We start from the raw sequence: 17534 nt of genomic DNA on the forward strand, positions 1-17534 counted from the left end.
GTTTTACCGTGTTAGCCAGGATGATCTTGATCTCCTGACCTTGTGATCTGCCCGCCTTGGCCTCCCAAAGTGCTGGGATTACAGGCGTCAGCCACCGCACCCGGCCTTACGTATCTGTTTCTGGACTAGCTTCTGAGGGGCTGATCAATGCAGTCCACTAACCAGACATCCCAGTTTAAATAAGAAATGGCATTGAGTACAGGTAATATCTATCAGTGTAGATACATCAGGCTTAATAGTAGAAGTTAGGACTTTTTTTTTCATATACAGTTAGTTCTGCTATAACATATGTGCTCCTAAAAGTCAGCACGTGATGCAGAATTATGCAGTTAAAGACCATAGAGGGTAGGCACGTTGGTTTGTGATACCAGCACTTTGAGAGGCTGAAGTGGGAGGATTATTTGAGCCCAAGAGTTCAAGACCAGCCTGGGCAAAGCAAGACCCTGTCTCTACAAAATAAAAAGATTAGCTGGGCCTCGTGGCATGCACTTGTTTTCCTAGCTACTTGGGAGGCTGAGGCAGGGGTATCACTTGAACCCAAGAATCAGAGGCTGTAGTGAGCTATGATCACACCACCACACTCCAGCTTGGGCAACAGAGCAAGACTCTGTCTTTAAAAAAATAAAAAGAAAAATATGTTAAAAGGATAAAAACCACAGGGCTTGTGGGGAAAAGTGAGTAGGAACGTAATACTAAAAATATTTGTCAATGACACATTAAAAAGGAACCTAATAATGATAGCAGTTTTACACATGTTAAATGATTACGAAATAGATAACACTACAGTAAATATGGCATTTTCTCTTGAGAAGACCTGAAGTTTGCTTGTGGAAGCAGGTGTCAGAAGTTGGAGCTTGTGAGTATTACTGTGAACTGGTGCATGGAGGGCTATCTGAAATCAGATGGGAGTTGTAACTCCACATGTTGACGGTGTAGCCTATTAATACATTGTAAACTGAGGAGGCTGCTAGATGCCTGTGGGTTTTGTGCATTCTTGTGTAACTAGGTTTAGCTAGGGGAAGTCTTCTGTGTTCATCTAGTGTTTCTCACAGACAAAATCATGCATAAGCAAATAGAATTCCCATTATGCTCACATCGTCTGCTTCTATATCAATAGCATTGGAACAAATTTGCATTTTCAAAGCGAGCATTACAGCAGAACTGACTGTAGTAGCTTCCCAGAAAAGGTCAACTTCTCCTAGACAGTACCCAAAAGTAGAAGTAAATAAATTCAGTGTAAAACATAAAGGCCCACAGCACCATTAATATCCTTGAGAAAGTGGTAAGCATTATATAAATACATTTTTGCATCCTTTATATATAGGTTACTATATTCTAGGTAAGTAGAGTTATTGTCAGACTGCATGCAAATAACAGGAGTGTGGGGATAAGTGGTCCTTGGCTGTATTTTGTACTGATCGGGCTTGTGTATTATCTCTGAATCACCTGCTACCTAAGTGCATTTTTGTCCTAAGTGCATTTTGAAGGGAAAGGGTCCTCAGCTTTCATCATGTTCCTAAAGGGACCTTTGTGAAATGGTGGAGAAATGCTGAATTTTTTAAAAAAATCCATGGAATATATATTCCTATCAGTCATTTAGGGAAATTTAGAGTGATCTATAGTGGATCCTGGTCCATTGATTCCATACAGGGGAGCTATTATAGTTTCTTCAAGAAGCACTCCTGGCTGGCACTCTCAGCCACAGCAGGAACCGGCTTCACCATTGGGTCGGCCTCACATGTCATCTTTGATGCTTCCTGTAAATTAGCCACATGAGTGATGAAGGTCTTCCTTTCTAACAGGGGCCTATGCCTTTCCACTGTGTGTCTCATGCTACCCTTGACTTTATTTTTCAGATGGGAACAGCGAGAGCTGCCCAACGGACGTGTCTATTATGTTGACCACAATACCAAGACCACCACCTGGGAGCGGCCCCTTCCTCCAGGGTAAGTCATCAACTGAGAAGACCTGAGACTCTGGAACTGACACCATGAGTCACCCAATGGCTTCTTGAAACGGTCCCTTTCTGCAGAGGTAGCATAGCACAGTGACGTTTATTCCGGGTCACTTGATTGCTTTTCCTGTCCACTTACCTTAATATTGCTTCCATGTCTTAGGACATATTAGAATTATTAGAAGATCTCTGGGAAACAAAAGGCGCATGGGAAGCCAAGATTTAGAGTGTTGATGCGTTCCGCCGTACCCTATGCCCAGCCTGTCCCTAAAGGCAGAGTGCTTCTTATTTGGCAGGGCTTTGCGAGAATGCCGCCAAGTTATCCAAAAACAAAGGATGAGAGAGGCTTCCAAGAGAGGGAAGACTGTCCAAGTTCAAGGAGAAGGGGTTTGGTTCCCTGTCTGCCAGGGACAGAAAGTTCTTTCCACATGTGTCTCCTGGTCCCGAGAGCTTTCAAAAGGGGATGTATTCTGCTCCAAGAAAGAATCACCTCCCAGTAAAGTAGCCATGAAGGGCTCCTGTATAAAATATGCACACTTCCCCTGCCCTGAGTTTGTGGAGGGAAAGGCTGTCGGAAGTGGGGACTCTCAGGAGAGCCCATGTGCCCTGTTTGGTTCAGCTGTCAGGCGTGTGCCACACACATCCCACCTCATCTTCTGGTCCCATAATTCTCCATGGATGGGCTGCTTTTAGCTCCAGTTTTCCAGTAGAATGCTTGAGTTTTCCTTTTTTCCGTACCTCCTGGAGGATGAAACTCATAACCTGTCATCATCAGTGCTCACTCTGTTTTCCACTTTGACTTGAAGTCAAATGAAGTTACCAAAGTTAAACATGGACTTCTCAAATTAGAAAAAAACAAACAACAAAAAAACAGGTTAAGCGTTTTGTTATGAAAATTATGAAAATGTTATTATGGAAAATTTCAAATAGATATAGAGAGAATAATGTTACAAACCCCCACATACTCAACATTTAGCTTCAAAAATTATCAACTCATGGCGGGTTTTGTTTCATCTGTACAAACTAGTCGGCACACTATGATGGCCTGTGGACAAAATCCGGCCCTCTGACTGTTTTTGTAAATAAGGTTTTATTGGAACACAGCCACACATATTTGTTGACTTATTGTTTTTGGCTGTTTTTGTACTTCATTGGCAGAGTTGAGTAATTGCAGCAGACTCTATGGCTTGCAAAACCTCAAATAATTACTTTGTGTAGCGCTTTATAGAAAAAATTTGCTAACTCCCGATCTGTAACCCCCAACCTATCCCCCGCACCCTGATCTAGGTAATTTTGAAGCAAATCCCAAATGTCACATCATCTATCCATATTTCACTATGTATTTTTAAAACATATTCTTTTATTCAAAATAAAACTCTAATATCATTAACAGTATTTTGTTTATATTATCAAATACCCAGTCAATATTTGACTTTCTATAATTGTGTCACAAATTAAACATTGACTTTAACAGTATGTATTACACACTTGTACTTTGTGTACTTTATAACATGTGCACTTTAAAACAGCAGGAGCTCTGTGTACTGTGGCATTTTTTTTTTTTTTAGACGGAGTCTCGCTGTGTTGCCCAGGCTGGAGTGCAGTGGTGCAATCTCCAGCTCACTGCAACCTCCACCTCCTGGGTTCAAGCGATTCTCCTGTCTCAGCCTCCTAAGTAGCTGGGATTACAGGCGCCCACCACTATGCCCAACTAATTTTTTGTATTTTTAGTAGAGACAGGGTTTCACCATTTTGGCCAGGCCGGTCTTGAACTCTTGACCTTGTGATTCGCCTGCCTTTGCCTCCCAAAGTGCTGGGATTACAGACGTGAGCCACCGCGCCCAGCCTACTGTGGCTTCTTCTTAACCTCTCTTGTCTAGGAGGGACGTAGGCCTTGACCCAGTGAGCATTTGCATGGAATTTAAGTAAAGATATTCAGTGGTACCTTCTAAGGATCGCTGGGGACTTGCTCTCCTCCAGGTGTTGAGGTGGGACACTACTAATCAAGCTGTCTTATTTCAGGGTAGTTTTCATGTTTTCCTGGGAGATGGCTCACCTGTACGCCCTGCATAGCTTACTAGTCCTTCCTGAGTTTTAGGTCAAGAACTTTGAGCCTCTAGCTCTCATTTCTGCTCTGTAATCACAGGGGATCCAGAGAGAACAGAATGAATGCTTAAGCTTTCATTTCTCATTAATGGCAGAAGTCCTGCCTCCAGGGAAGTATTAACCATGGTGAAAACAATTTTGAAACTACAGATGGAGCCATGATCTCAACAGACCTAGTCCCTGGGGAGCAAGATTGAACCACCGATTCACTTAATCATGGCCGTCCCTGCATAGGAAACCCACAGGAAACTTGTATGAGAATGGGTCCTTTTATCCGGGAGCAATAAGTATTGGACCTAGTAGCTCAGGGTGAATGCATCCATTTGCTCATCAGTCACTCTTAAGCAATGCTCAGACCACAGGTAAGCAAAGAGTGATCACTGTGAAACAGGAGGATTGAGGAGGCCTCACAGAGGGCAGTGTCTCCAACTCTTGCAGGAAGATGATCCAGGTTGGGGGGACAGTGGAGGTGGCTGCCTGCATATGGGAAGGGAAAGGATGTGTTTGGGGAAGGATGCATGGGGTGGTTATGCTGGAGTGGAAGGGTTGTATGAAGTAAAGATGGTCCAAGTGTGCCCGGCGGGGCTCTCAGGTTTGGGGGAGATGCCCACCGGAGCCAAAGAGGGTGGAAGGGCTGACTGGGCCTCCAGTCACTGTTCTGTGCAAGATTTCAACTGAAGTAAAGAGTGCAATCGTGCTTCTTAGAAGTGGAAATTCACCACAGCAGAGTACTTTTAGTTAAACATGTGGCTTGAACATGTGTTTATTTCTATTCTTCCTGAAAACCCACTAAAATAGTAATAAAGGTATTAAAAAGGCATAAACCTTCAACAATAAAGGGATGGAAGAGGAGAAATAGCATATGGGAGATGTTAATCAAAGTTTAGTTTCTGATAGATAAATGGCAGAGCCGAGAGAACGAAACCCACACCTGCAGGATGAGGAATCCACCAGGAAGCCGGCTGATGTGCACCATGGGGCTCTGGAAAGCCTCAGCGATTAGAGGCACCAAGGATGGGTGTGGAATGAGATTAAAACCTTGGCTGGGCTCGGTTGCTCACGCCTGTAATCCCAGCACTTTGGGAGGCCGAGGCAGGTGGATCATGAAGTCAGGAGATTGAGACCATCCTGGCTAACACGGTGAAACCCCATCTGTACTAAAAATACAAAAAATTAGCCAGGCATGGTGGCACACACCTGTAGTCCCAGCTGCTTGGGAGGCTGAGGCAGAATTGTTTGAACCCCAGCGGCGGAGGTTACAGTGAGCTGAGATCGCACCACTGCACCACTTTAGCCTGGACGACAGAGCGAGACTCCATCTCAAAAAAAAACAAAACCAAACCTCATTGGTTTTAGATCAGTTGGAAGATGAGTTGGAAGTTTTTGCAGGGAGTTAGATTCACACACACACACACACACACACACACACACACACACACACACACAGACAGCCTCATGACTGCCTCTGACATTGAGAAGCTGCAGAGAGAGTGGGAGGACCAGGTCAGGGGACACAAACTATAGCTGAAGGCCAGGATGAACTCAGAAACAAGAGATTAAATGCAGATGCTATCTCCATTCCCCAGGCTGAAAATTGGAGGGTAGTTTTGTTTGTTTGTTTGTTTGTTTTTGCTGGGGAAAGTGATAGTCTAAGAGAAAGAAACATAGATTGTGATATTTGGGAACCTTCTAGTGAAATAGCTGAGACTCTTCCTGGTCACTCTACAGTCTGCAGCCCTCATCTGAGGATACAGAACTCAGTCAGTGTTTTAATGGCTCACTGTTAAATGCGAATGAACACAGCTGGGCACGGTGGCTCACACCTGTAATAGTAGAACTTCCAGAGGCCAAGGCAGGAGGATCTGGAAGTAGAACTTCCAGAGGCCAAGGCGGGAGGATCACTCGAGTCCAGGAGTTCGAGACTAGCCTGGGCAACATATGGAGAACCAGTCTCTACAAAAAAAATATATATATATATATTTTAAGTAGAGATGGAGTTTCACCATGTTGGCCAGGCTGGTCTTGAACTCCTGACATCAGGTGAGCCACCCACCTCGGCCTCCCAAAGTGGTGGGATTACAGGCGTGAGCCACCACGCCCGGCCAAAAAAAAGTTTTTTTTAAATTAGCTGAATGTGGTGGTGCGTGCCTGTGTTCCCAGCTACTTGGGAGGCTGAGGTGGGAGAATCAGTTGGGCCTGGAAGGTTGAGGCTGCAGTGAGCCGTGATTGTGCCACTGCGCTCCAGCCTGGGTGACAGAGCAAGACCCTGTCTCAAAAAATTATAATAATAAATAAAAATAAATGTGAACAAACAGCCAAAGATGAGCAGACAGAAAAAAGAGACTTGGTGAAAATAATATAGGAAGCTGAAAAACAGCTTTGGAAAGGAAAACCAGATTATAATTGATATCCTCAAAGATTTGGGAGAAAATAATGGCATCTGTGCAACAAGAACAGGAGGCCATGAAATGGACCAGGCAGAAAACAAGAGCTTTTAGAAATTAATATATATGACAACAGAAATGAAAAATTCAGTAGAATGGTTGAAAGGTAAATTTGGGCTGGGCATGGTGGCTCACGCATGTAATCCCAGCACTTTGGGAGGGCGAGGCAGGTGGATCACCTGAGGTCAGAAGTTCGAGACCAGCCTGGCCAACATGGTGAAACCCCCGTCTCTACTAAAAATATAAAAAATTAGCCAGGTGTGGTGGTGCATGCCTATAATCCCAGCTACTCGCGAGGCTGAGGAAGGAGAATCGCTTGAACCTGGGAGGCGGAGGTTGCAGTGAACTGAGATCACACCATTGCACTCCAGCCTGGGCGACAGAGCAAGACTCTGTCTCAAAAAAAAAAAAGAAAGTGATAAATTTGGAGATAAGAAGATGAGAAGATGTGACCAAGACATTCAATATCTGAAGAATAGTTCTTTAGCAAGAACTTGCGGAATAGCAGGAAAGAACAGAGAAACAGGCAATAGGAAATCATTAGAAAAGAAAATTGCCAGAACTCAAGTATCCAGATTCAAACAGCTCACCACATGCCTAGCCCAGAGGATAAAAAAAGACTCACCCCAAGGCTCATCTGATTGAATTTCTGAGTGCCAAGAGACAGCCTCAGAAACTTCCAGAGGGAAAAAACAGAGTACCTAGAAAGGATCAGGAACCAAGAGTGGATCAGGAACCTTCTTCTCAGCAGCTGTAGAGCAGGACCTTCGCAATTCCGATGGAAAATGATTTCCTGCCGGGCACAGTGGCTCAAACGTCTAATCCCAGCACTTTGGGGGGCCAAGGCAGGAGGATCGTTTGAGTCCAGGAGTTCAAGACCAGCCTGGGCAACACAGTGAGACACTATCTCTTCAAAAAACAAAAAATTGGCCCCGCGTGGTGGTGCGTGCCTGTAGTCCTAGCTACTTGGGAGGCTGAGGTGGGAGGATCACTTGAGCTGGGAGGTCGAGGCTGCAGTGAGCCATGATCATGCCACTGCACTCCAGCCTGGGCAACAGAGCAAGACCCTGTCTCAAAGAAACAAAAAAGAAAATGATTTCCTGTCTAGAAATCAACTTTGAGTTATTTTAACATTTGAGTGTGAGAGTAGAAGTAAAGGCATCTTCAGACATTCTGGGCTTCAAAAAATTAACCTTGATACATCCTGTCTTGGAAGCTACTCCATGATTTATCGCACCAAATCCCACCAGGAAGCCAAGAAAGAAGAATGAATGGGATACAAGACGCAGGGAACTTAACCCCGAGGCCGTGGAATCTCCCAGGAGGAGGAGAAGGGAAGGCAAGTCAGGTCAAGGACACAGAGCAGGTGTGAGGTGGACACACAACTGTCCACGTCAGATGAGGGAGAGATGTGGCCGAGAGAGGAAGGCCACTGCCAGGCCACCTGTCCCGTCTGAGAATCTGGGGATGCATCAGTGATAGGTTCTTGAAAACCACACAGAAGACAACAAGGAAGTTCTCACCTCCAGAAAAAAGAAAAAAGTTGTTACAAGTAAGGAAATGTACTTATAGTATTCTACATTGTCATCCAAACCCTGAATATTGATTTAATGGTGATTTTCCATATTGAGAGGACGAGGGGAGGAGATAGTTGAGGGATGGAATACAATACCTACATCCTCATCCCTCATCTTTGGTAGTGGAAAGTCCATAAGCGATAGCAAATATGGCAAAAATCAAGAAATAATGAGCCAGGCTTGGTGGTGCACACCTGAGACTACTCAGCTACTCAGGAGGCTGAGGCTGGAGGATAGTTTGAGCCCAGCAGTTCAAATCCAGTTTGGGCAACATAGTGAGATCCTGTCTCTGTATTAAAGAAAAGACAAAAAGCAATGAAATAGACATGTTATTTAGAGACACAGATGTACACATATACTAGTAGAAGCAATTGAGAGTTGAAAGTGGTTGCCTTCGGGGAACAGGAGTCAGCAATGGGGCAAGAGACCATCGTTTTTCATTATATTCCCTGCAGTCCTGTTTATGTTTCAAAACTATATACATATGACTTCGGGCCAGGTGCGGGGGCTCACACCTGTAATCCTAGCACTTTGGGAGGCTGAGGCGAGAGGATTGCTTGAGCCCAGGAGTTTGAGACTAGCCTGAGCCACATGGGGAGGCTTCCATGTCTACAAAAATTTTTTTAAAAAATTAGTTGAATGTGATGGTGCATTCCTGTGGTCCCAGCTATTCAGGAGGCTAAGGTGGGAGGATCACTTGAGCCTGGGAGGTGAGGCTGCAGTGAGCCATGATCCTGCTACTCTACTCTAGCCTGGACTAACAGAGTGAGACCCTGTCAAAAAAATATATATATATTTGGTAACAAATAAAAATAAATAAAAATTACTAGTTTAGACAAATTATGAGAAAGCTAGGAAGGTTCCAGATTTTTGTGAGCCTTGTGTACTTACTAAAGGATTTTGACTCAAGGGCAATGGGGAGTCAATTGAAGTGTTGTTGTTGTTGTTGTTGTTGTTGTTGTTTGAGACAGGATCTCACTCTGTCGCCCAGGCTGGAGTGTAGCAGCATAATCATAGTTCACTGTAGCCTTGACCTCCCAGGCACAAGCAGTCCTCCCACCTCAGCCGCCCAAGTAGCTGGGACCAAGGGCGCACACTCCACCACCCCCAGCTGATTTTTAAAAAATATTTTTATAGAGATGGGGGTCTCCCTCTGTTGCTTAGGCTGGTCAATTGAAGTTTTTGAGCAGGAGTGTGACCGAAGGGCTCAGTCTAATGGGTTACTCTGATGGCTATTTGTAGGCTGGATGGAGTGGGGAGGTTAATTCTGGGGTAGGAGCAGTAGTCCAGGGGTGAGGTGATACAGATCTGGACATAGGAATGGAAAATGGAAAGTCAGAGGCAGGGAGACAGTGAAAAAGCAGCAGTCAGGCTGAATGATTGATAGCAGCGGGAATGATGTTGGCCTGGTTTCATCCCTGGGAGGAGAATTGACATGAGGAGACTGAGGAAAGGCCTGGGTGTGGGGAGAGAGCTGTGGCATTCAATTGAATGAAGGGTGACAGCCGGTCATGAAGGTGAGGCACTCTAGCAGGCAGAATCCAGACAAAATCTGGGAACTGACTGTGGGTCCTAGGAACCACTTGAGGGGAAACCATTTTTAGGGAGGCCTTGAGTTTAAAAAAAAATCATTGAGGCCGGGTGCAGTGGCTCACGCCTGTAATCTCAGCACTTTGGGAGGCCGAGGTGGGAGGATCATTTGAGTCCAGGAGTTCGAGACCAGTCTGGGCAACATGGCGAAACTCCATCTCTACTAAAAATATAAACAGTGAGACTCTGTCTCAAAACAAAACAAAACCGAAGACCATGCAACATGTTTACACTGGCACCTTATATCAGGTGAGTTTCAGTTGCAAGTAACAAAAGTTGTTATCAACACTGGCTTAAATAAGGAAGGGAATGTATTGGCTCATGTAACTGAAAATTCTAGATATCAATCCTGATTCCAAGCGAAGCTTGGGCTACTCAACAATATCACCAAGGAATTGGCTTTTCTCCCATTTTTCTGCTCTGTCATCCACTGGGTCAACTTCCTATTGTCTTCGGGTCCAAAATAATAGCCAGTGGCCCCCAGGACCACATGCTTCCTCAGTCATATTCAGAAAGGATGAGCAACTATTATTTTTCCTAGATTTGCTAGCAGATGTCCTGAGATTGGCTGTGGCTGGCTCAACATACATCACATGTGCACTTCTGGTCCAGGCAACCATGCAACTCTGAGGTTGGGAACAGAGTCAGCTTCCCCAGAACCACATGGATCCCCAAATTAGAAATTGAGAGCTAATGGCAAGGAGGGATTGGGTGCTGCAGAGACAACCACAGATGTCTGCTATAATCAGCTAAGCCCCAGCAACCTCTGTGACAGGGCCTGCCCGGCTGTGCTAGGCATCCTGAGACTTTTCTAGAATTGGGGGATGGGAGTGGGGTGGTCATTATATTCATTCTGAGGTTCCTATTTCCAGCTGGGAAAAACGCACAGATCCCCGAGGCAGGTTTTACTATGTGGATCACAATACTCGGACCACCACCTGGCAGCGTCCGACCGCGGAGTACGTGCGCAACTATGAGCAGTGGCAGTCGCAGCGGAATCAGCTCCAGGGGGCCATGCAGCACTTCAGCCAAAGATTCCTCTACCAGGTGAGACGGCAGGCGCTTGGCCCGAGGTGGGGCCGCCTCCCTGCGCTTGCGAATGTGCAGCCTCACGTGTTCTCTGTTGACCTGCTTAGTGAGCAGGGAAAACAGCGTCTGGCAACGTCAGTGCTCTGCCCCTGGAGATTTTACTCATCACAGTGAAATTCCTCAAATTCCAGCGTTCCTCACTCAGCAGCTCCATGTCTAGCCTCTGTGTTTAAGGAATCAACGTGTCTAAAACTGAATTCCCTGTCTTTCTTCCAAGATCGGCTTTCATTTCTGCCCCCTTCATTCAAGTCCATTTTCCCTGACTTGCACCCTGAATGTCAGCTTTGACTTCTCCCATCCCTCACCTTTCCAGATCAAAGCAATCACCAGGCAACATAGTGAGACCCTGTCTCTAAAAAAAAAACAAAAACAAAAACAAAAAATACTGCTACTGGTTTTTTGTTAGATCTTTATTATCTGACACATTCTCAGGGATGAAGGATCCTCGGGCTCATCTAGATCAGGGATTGGCAAATAATAGTCCATGGGCCAAGCTGGCCTGCCACTTCATTTTGTTAATAAAGTTTCATTGAAACATAAGAACACCCAGCAGTTTACATATTAATGGTGGCTGCTTTCGTGGTACAATGGTAGAGTTAAGTATCACAATAAAGACTGTACAGCTCAGAAATCCTAAAGTAGCCTAAGCCTACTGTCTGACCCTTTGCAGAAAAAGTTTGTTATCTTTGGTCTAGCTGAGCCTCCTTCTTTCTGATGCTTGATCATCTTCTGCCCCTTCCCATCTGAGTTGCTAGAGCAGCCTCTAAATTGTCCTCTCCATTGGCCTTCTCTCTCTTCCAATCCATCTGGCCTATTCCCCTCAGAGCAGTCTTCAAATGTCACTGTCATTGCATCCATTTACTGGCTCAAAACCTTTTGTGGTCTTTACCTAAAGAGTAACATTTAAATTTTCTTTTTTCTTTTTCTTTCTTTTTTTTTTTTTTTTTTGAGATGGAGTCTTGCTCTGTTGCCCATGCTGGAGTGCAGTGGCACAATCTCGGCTCACTGCAACCTCTGTCTCCTAGGTTCAAGCAATTCTCCTGCCCCAGCCTCCCAAGTAGCTGGGATTACAGGTGCCCACCACCACACCCGGCTAATTTTTGTATTTTTAGTAGAGATGGGGGTTTTGCCATGTTGGCCAGGCTGGTCTTGAACTCCTGACCTCAAGTGACCTGCCCTCCTCGACCTCCCAAAGTGCTGGGATTACAAGCATGAGCCACCATCCCCGACCACATTTAAATTTTCTTTTCTTTTCTTATTTCTTTTTTTTAAGATGGAGTTTTGCTCTTGTTGCCCAAGCTGGAGTGCAATGGCATGATCTCAGCTCCATCCCTGACTAAATTTAAATTTTCTTTTCTTTTCTTTTTTCTTTTTTTTAAGATGGAGTTTCACTCTTGTTGCCCAAGCTGGAGTGCAATGGCATGATCTCAGCTCACTGCAACCTCCACCGCCCGGGTTCAAGCAATTCTCCTGCCTCACCCTCCCAAGTAGCTGGGATTACAGGCGCACGCCACCATGCCTGGCTAATTTTTTGTATTTTTAGTAGAGACGGGGTTTCACCATGTTGGTCAGGCTGGTCTCGAACTCCTGACCTCAGGTAATCCGCCCACCTTGGCCTCCCAAAGTGCTGGGATTACAGGTGTGAACCACCATGCCTGGCCCACATTTAAATTTTCTAGTCCAGAATTGTGGGTGCTCTGGTTTCAAACTAACTGCCTAAACAGTCTCCTATACCGTGTCCCTGTGGGAACCCTCCCAGTTCCACCTGCTGGAGTCTCCATCCCATTAGAGGGTCCACAATGAGCTGGAGGTGGGGAAGCCCAGCTGCAAAGCCTCTTTGGTAGGGAGACGTGGGACTCCCAAGTTGGCTGATTGTATTTTCTCAGAGCGCTTTAGATGCGAAGGTTGGGATCTACAGCAGAACTAACACAGGATATGATGGTGCATTGCAGGCTGGAAATGTTTTGAGCTAGGGTCCCTGACTTTTTTTTTTTTTTTTTTTTTTGAGACAAGGTCTCATTCTGTGTCACCCAGGGTGGAGTGCAGTGGCATGATCATGGCTTATTGCAGCCTTGACCTCCTGGGCTGAAGTGATCCTCCCACCTCAGCCCCCTCAAGTAGCTGGGACTACAGGCATGCACAGTCACACCTGGCTAATTTTTTGTATTTTTAGTAGAGATGGGGTTTTGCCATGTTGCCCAGGCTGGTCTTGAACTCCTGGGCTCAAGTGATCCACCTGCCTTGGCCTCCCAAAGTGCTGGGATTACAGGTGTGAGTCACCACACCCAGCTGATGGACCCCCGACTTTTAATCATCAGCCATAAGTCACTGTAGCATCTCCCTTGGTTAGTTCTGTCTGTGGGGATGGATTGCTCATTGTACAGGGAGGAAACCATGGAGGACCTCAGTTTCCTTAGCAGAGGTGAGCAGAAAGTGTGGTGTTTGTCTTAGTAAGTTGCTCCAGGGTCAACGATCATGCCCCTCTCCAGCCAGGGCCCCGCTGTCTAGCCCAGTGCAGCTCTGCACACTTTCTTGGGCTAGGCTTCCCACCCATGCCTGCCACACATGCCTGACATCCACTTCTGGCATGTTTCAGAATTGGATGGAATCTGGTCTTTCACCACATTTCAGAGATTGCTCCTTTTGAGCTGGGCCCCAAAGATTTTTCCTGCCATTTTCTTGGGTGGTTGTGGCTGCAAAACTGGGAAGGTCTGGGGCATCTTTCTTCTTTGACCTATCTGTCCTTTGACTTAGAGACAAGGACGTATTTTAGGAGTTTCACATGGTTTTTGTCTACCTGATTATCCAAAATTTCTCATTAAAAAAAAAAATGGAACCGAATGTTGTGGTGCACACCTGTAATTCCAGCAACTTGGAAGACTGGCGGGTGGGAGGATCACTTGAGCCCAGGAGTTTGAGGCTGCAGTGACCTATAATAGTGCCACTGCACTCCAGTCTAGATGACAGTAAGATCCTGTCTCAATAAATAAATAAATAAAATAAAATGCATTAAAGCAACTTTTTTTTCCCCTTAAAAGCCCCACTAGTTAGGCTGTGGGTTGACCAAGATGTTGGTGTGTGAAAGGGAAGATTCCCAGATTCTGGAGCTCACATCTGCCTGGTCTTTTTGGAGTCTTCCTTCCTTTTGCTTGCCTCTCTTAGCAACATTATTCTGGGTTTATAGAGGTAGAACTTTGACTTGGAGGGTTCCCTAGAAGTAAAAATTAAACATTAAAAAATTCTTCTTTCTGAGTACTCTAAAATGGTTTTCTCAGCCTCGCTAGGGATGTGGGAGGGTTCTGCATGGAGGTGATAGTTACCTTTTCTCCATGAAACAAGACTCATATTGAAAAATGTGGCAGGAATCTTTCTTTGGTCTGCTTTCAATGTCTCTCTGTTGATTTTCCTCCCCCTCTGGCATTGGTTTTCTCCTCTTGTTTGCTATGGTGCCATGTCCTGGTTACAAGTAAGAAGGGTTGCTTTCATATAGTTATTTTGGGGTTTGGCTTAGGCCCAGAGTTTGACTCGGAAGACTTAAGACCCAATACTAGACTAGCTAGCGGCCTCCCCTCCTCCTCTTGCTGGGCTTCAACTGAGACCTTGTTCTTCTTTGCTTTACTGCAGAGAACATGAAATACAGTTCAAAATGGAAATCAAGGGAATCCCAGATTGCAGTCTCCTGTAATTCCTTCCTGCTGTCTGCCTCAACACACACCTTTTCCAGTTCCTCTAAATTCTGGTTCTTAGTTTTTCTGCCATGTTTCCCTTTCCCAACTCCTAGTGTGCTAATGTTGCCCGTGATCATCGTGTATCTTTTCGTTTGCTTGTTTCACCGTTGCAGTTTCTTTTTGCCGTCTTGTATCGTGTTCCTGCTGGGACCCACTGAAGATGCCTGGTACAGCCTTGCATATTGTGCTGTTGTGACGGGACTATCACACGGCCGGCAATTTCTGGGGCATCTCTCTCTGCAGTATTGAAACAGATTATTTTGACCGGGCGCGGTGGCTCATGCCTGTAATCCCAGCACTTTGGGAGGCTGAGGCAGGCGGATCACTTGAGGTCGGGAGTTCAAGACCATCCTGGCCAACATGGTGAAACCCCGTCTCTACTAAAAATACAACAATTAGCTGGGCGTGGTGGCGGGCACCTGTAGTCCCAGCTACTTGGGAGGCTGAGGCAGGAGAATCGCTTGAACTCGGGAGGCAGAGGTTGGTTGTGGTGAGCTGAGATCATGCCACCGCACTCCAGCCAGAGCGACAGAGTGAGACTCCATCTCAAAAAAAAAAAAAAGGTAAACGAAACAGATTATTCTGTGGCTCTTAGGGTGTGGACTCCAAATTGCATTATCGAGAAACAGACAACTTGTTTCTTACTCTGCAATGAGCCCCTTGCATTGAATTCTCAAGCACCTGGATTTTGTTCTGCATCCGTCTGGTGCATCCTTAAAAAAAAAAAAAAAAAAAAAAATGCCTGCGTTCCACTCTGCAACCTTTATGCCCTTCCCAGACCTTTCTTACCCTCAGCTGTATTTGCTAGACATTCTTTATTTCTGAGTTTGTATCTTAAAATATTACTGGAACTTTGTGCTTAGTTCCCAAGGGACTTGAACTCTCATGAGCTCTCTGGCTCATGGCCTGCACCCCAGATCTCCCAACCCAGGGACCGTTACCCGGGAAGAGGATTCCACAGTGTTCTTTTCTGCTCCTAGTGATAGAGAACATCTAGGATCTCCCTTCTGGCTGCAGAGTCCCGCTTTCCCCCATCTCCATCCTTTTCTGCTCCACGTAACACCTTGACATCTCTCATTTTAGGGGAATGTGGTAGAAGAGGAGGGGCAGCCGGTTGGCTCATAGGAGGTGTGGGGTTTTTGGCTTTTGGTTTTCTGGCCATGATGCATAGTTTTTATTTTTCATTTCTTCTTGTTCCTTCCTTCTGGCTTTATTTTTCAAGTTGTACTGCGTACCTTAGGGAAGAAGTATCCAAAATCGTCAAGTGCTTCTATTTAACAATGAAAAGTAAAATTGTGAGGATCAGCTCCCATTGATTCTGATTTTATTAGGTTGGTGCAAAATTGTGGTTTTTGCCACGACTCTTTTTTTTTTAGAGACGGAGTCTCGCTCTGTTGCCCAGGTTAGAGTGCAGTGGCGCAATCTCGGCTCACTGCAACCTCTGCCTCCTGGGTTTAAGCGATTATCCTGCCTCAGCCTACTGAGTAGCTGGGATTATAGGTGCCTGCCACTATGCCTGGCTAATTTTTGTATTTTCAGTAGAGACAGGGTTTCCCCATGTTGGCCAGGCTGGTCTCGAACTCCTGACCTCAAGTGATCCATCTGCCTCAGACTCCCAAAGTGCTGGGATCACCAGCCTGAGCCACGGCACCCGGCCGCCATGACTCCACAATTACTTTTGCACCAACCTAATAAATGTTGTTTGTGTTTATCAGTCTCTGGTGTCTCTCCCTTTCCTATCTGCCTCCTCTTCTCCTCGCTTCTTATAGGTGTGTGTGTTGGGGGGGTGGGGGGGGGGCGTTCTGATAGAATAACAATCAGAGGATACCAAGGAAAATTTTTTAAAAACCCTTTAACGAAAGAGAGCCAACATTGCATGAAGGCTGAGATTTTTTTTAAAAGGCAAGGATTCAGAAAAGGGCTGATCAGTATTTTCTGATCCTAGTTTAGTGCTAGTCAGGGAGACTGTCAGTAAAGACCTTTTTGGTCTATTGATTTGTAGAATTAAGCAAAAGATGACCATGCCCCTATGGAAGGTGGGTTGGTACCAGCTGGTAGCTGATTTCCCAGGAGAACCCTGAACGCTTTACAGATGATCTACTGACTCCAAAACAAGACCTGAAGCAGCAAACACTTTTACACCAAATGCGTCTTCTTTTAATGTCTTAAAATAACCTTTTCTATAGTCCTTCCCTTTTGCAAGGTCGCTGCTGTAGCTCAGCACTTACCCAGTGCCTCTGGCTCCATGATGTAGAATACGTGTGTTTTCGCATTTGTTCCTTTGCCTCTGTTGCCGAATGTTTTTAATGTGTTAACTACAAAACAGAGTTGGAGGAACTTGGATTTTATGAGATGCTGTACCCTATCTCCCCCAACCCCCCAACACACAGACACACGCCCCCATGACTTGGAATTCGGGAGATTTTTTTCAGTAATGATTCAACGTGATTTGTGATGGAGAATTTTAGGCACAGCTAGAGATCAATGATAAGGGGCCCTAAATCAAGGTGAGCTTCCCCCACCTCCGTGCACTTGCATTCTGTGTGGGCAGGAGGCCCTGCCCTGAAAGGGGGCTCCGTCCTGTCAAGAGCCTATGGTTTCAAGACTTAAACGTCTTTGTTGGAACTTGCTTGGAAGAGGGGCCTGTGTTGCCACCTTGGAAAGAAAGTTTCTCTGTCCTTTCAGCTGGGGGTGGAGGGAGGGCTGTGGAAGGGGGCTTGCTGGCAGTTGAGTTCCACCAATGTTTTCTCAAGCCGACACTGAGCCCCATTCATCCTCCTGCCCATGTGTGGCCCCGGCACCCCCAGACGGGGCCAGCCCAGCAGCCTGAAGTCCGCATTTAGAACTTGATCCCCTCTTATAACGATTAAATTTTAGTAAGTAAAATAAAAATGCTTCAGAAAGAAAAAAAAGAAAGGAAGAAAGAGTGGAACAATACTTGTTTTATTTAACAACCAGAACTTTTTGACAGCACCCCCCTTCGCCGCAGGATATGAGAATGCCTGGTCCACTGCAGTCCATCCCCAGGGACCTCGAAGCAGAATTT

At 45.6% G+C, this 17534-nt stretch overlaps 1 protein-coding gene across 2 annotated transcripts in view; it reads left to right on the forward strand.

Moving 5' to 3' along the window:
- The window catches only part of WWP2 (WW domain containing E3 ubiquitin protein ligase 2), a 177397-nt gene that overhangs the window by 142711 nt on the left and 17152 nt on the right, over window positions 1-17534 (forward strand). For both annotated transcript variants that reach the window (NM_001279559.1, XM_055364249.2), the window contains 2 exons: window positions 1857-1946; window positions 10544-10718. In NM_001279559.1, coding sequence (NP_001266488.1) covers window positions 1857-1946; window positions 10544-10718 — 265 coding nt within the window. The remainder of the gene's footprint in view (window positions 1-1856; window positions 1947-10543; window positions 10719-17534) is intronic.

The sequence above is a fragment of the Gorilla gorilla genome, chromosome 18 (assembly GCF_029281585.2).
Source record: "Gorilla gorilla gorilla isolate KB3781 chromosome 18, NHGRI_mGorGor1-v2.1_pri, whole genome shotgun sequence".
Classification (NCBI taxonomy): Eukaryota; Metazoa; Chordata; class Mammalia; order Primates; family Hominidae; genus Gorilla; species Gorilla gorilla.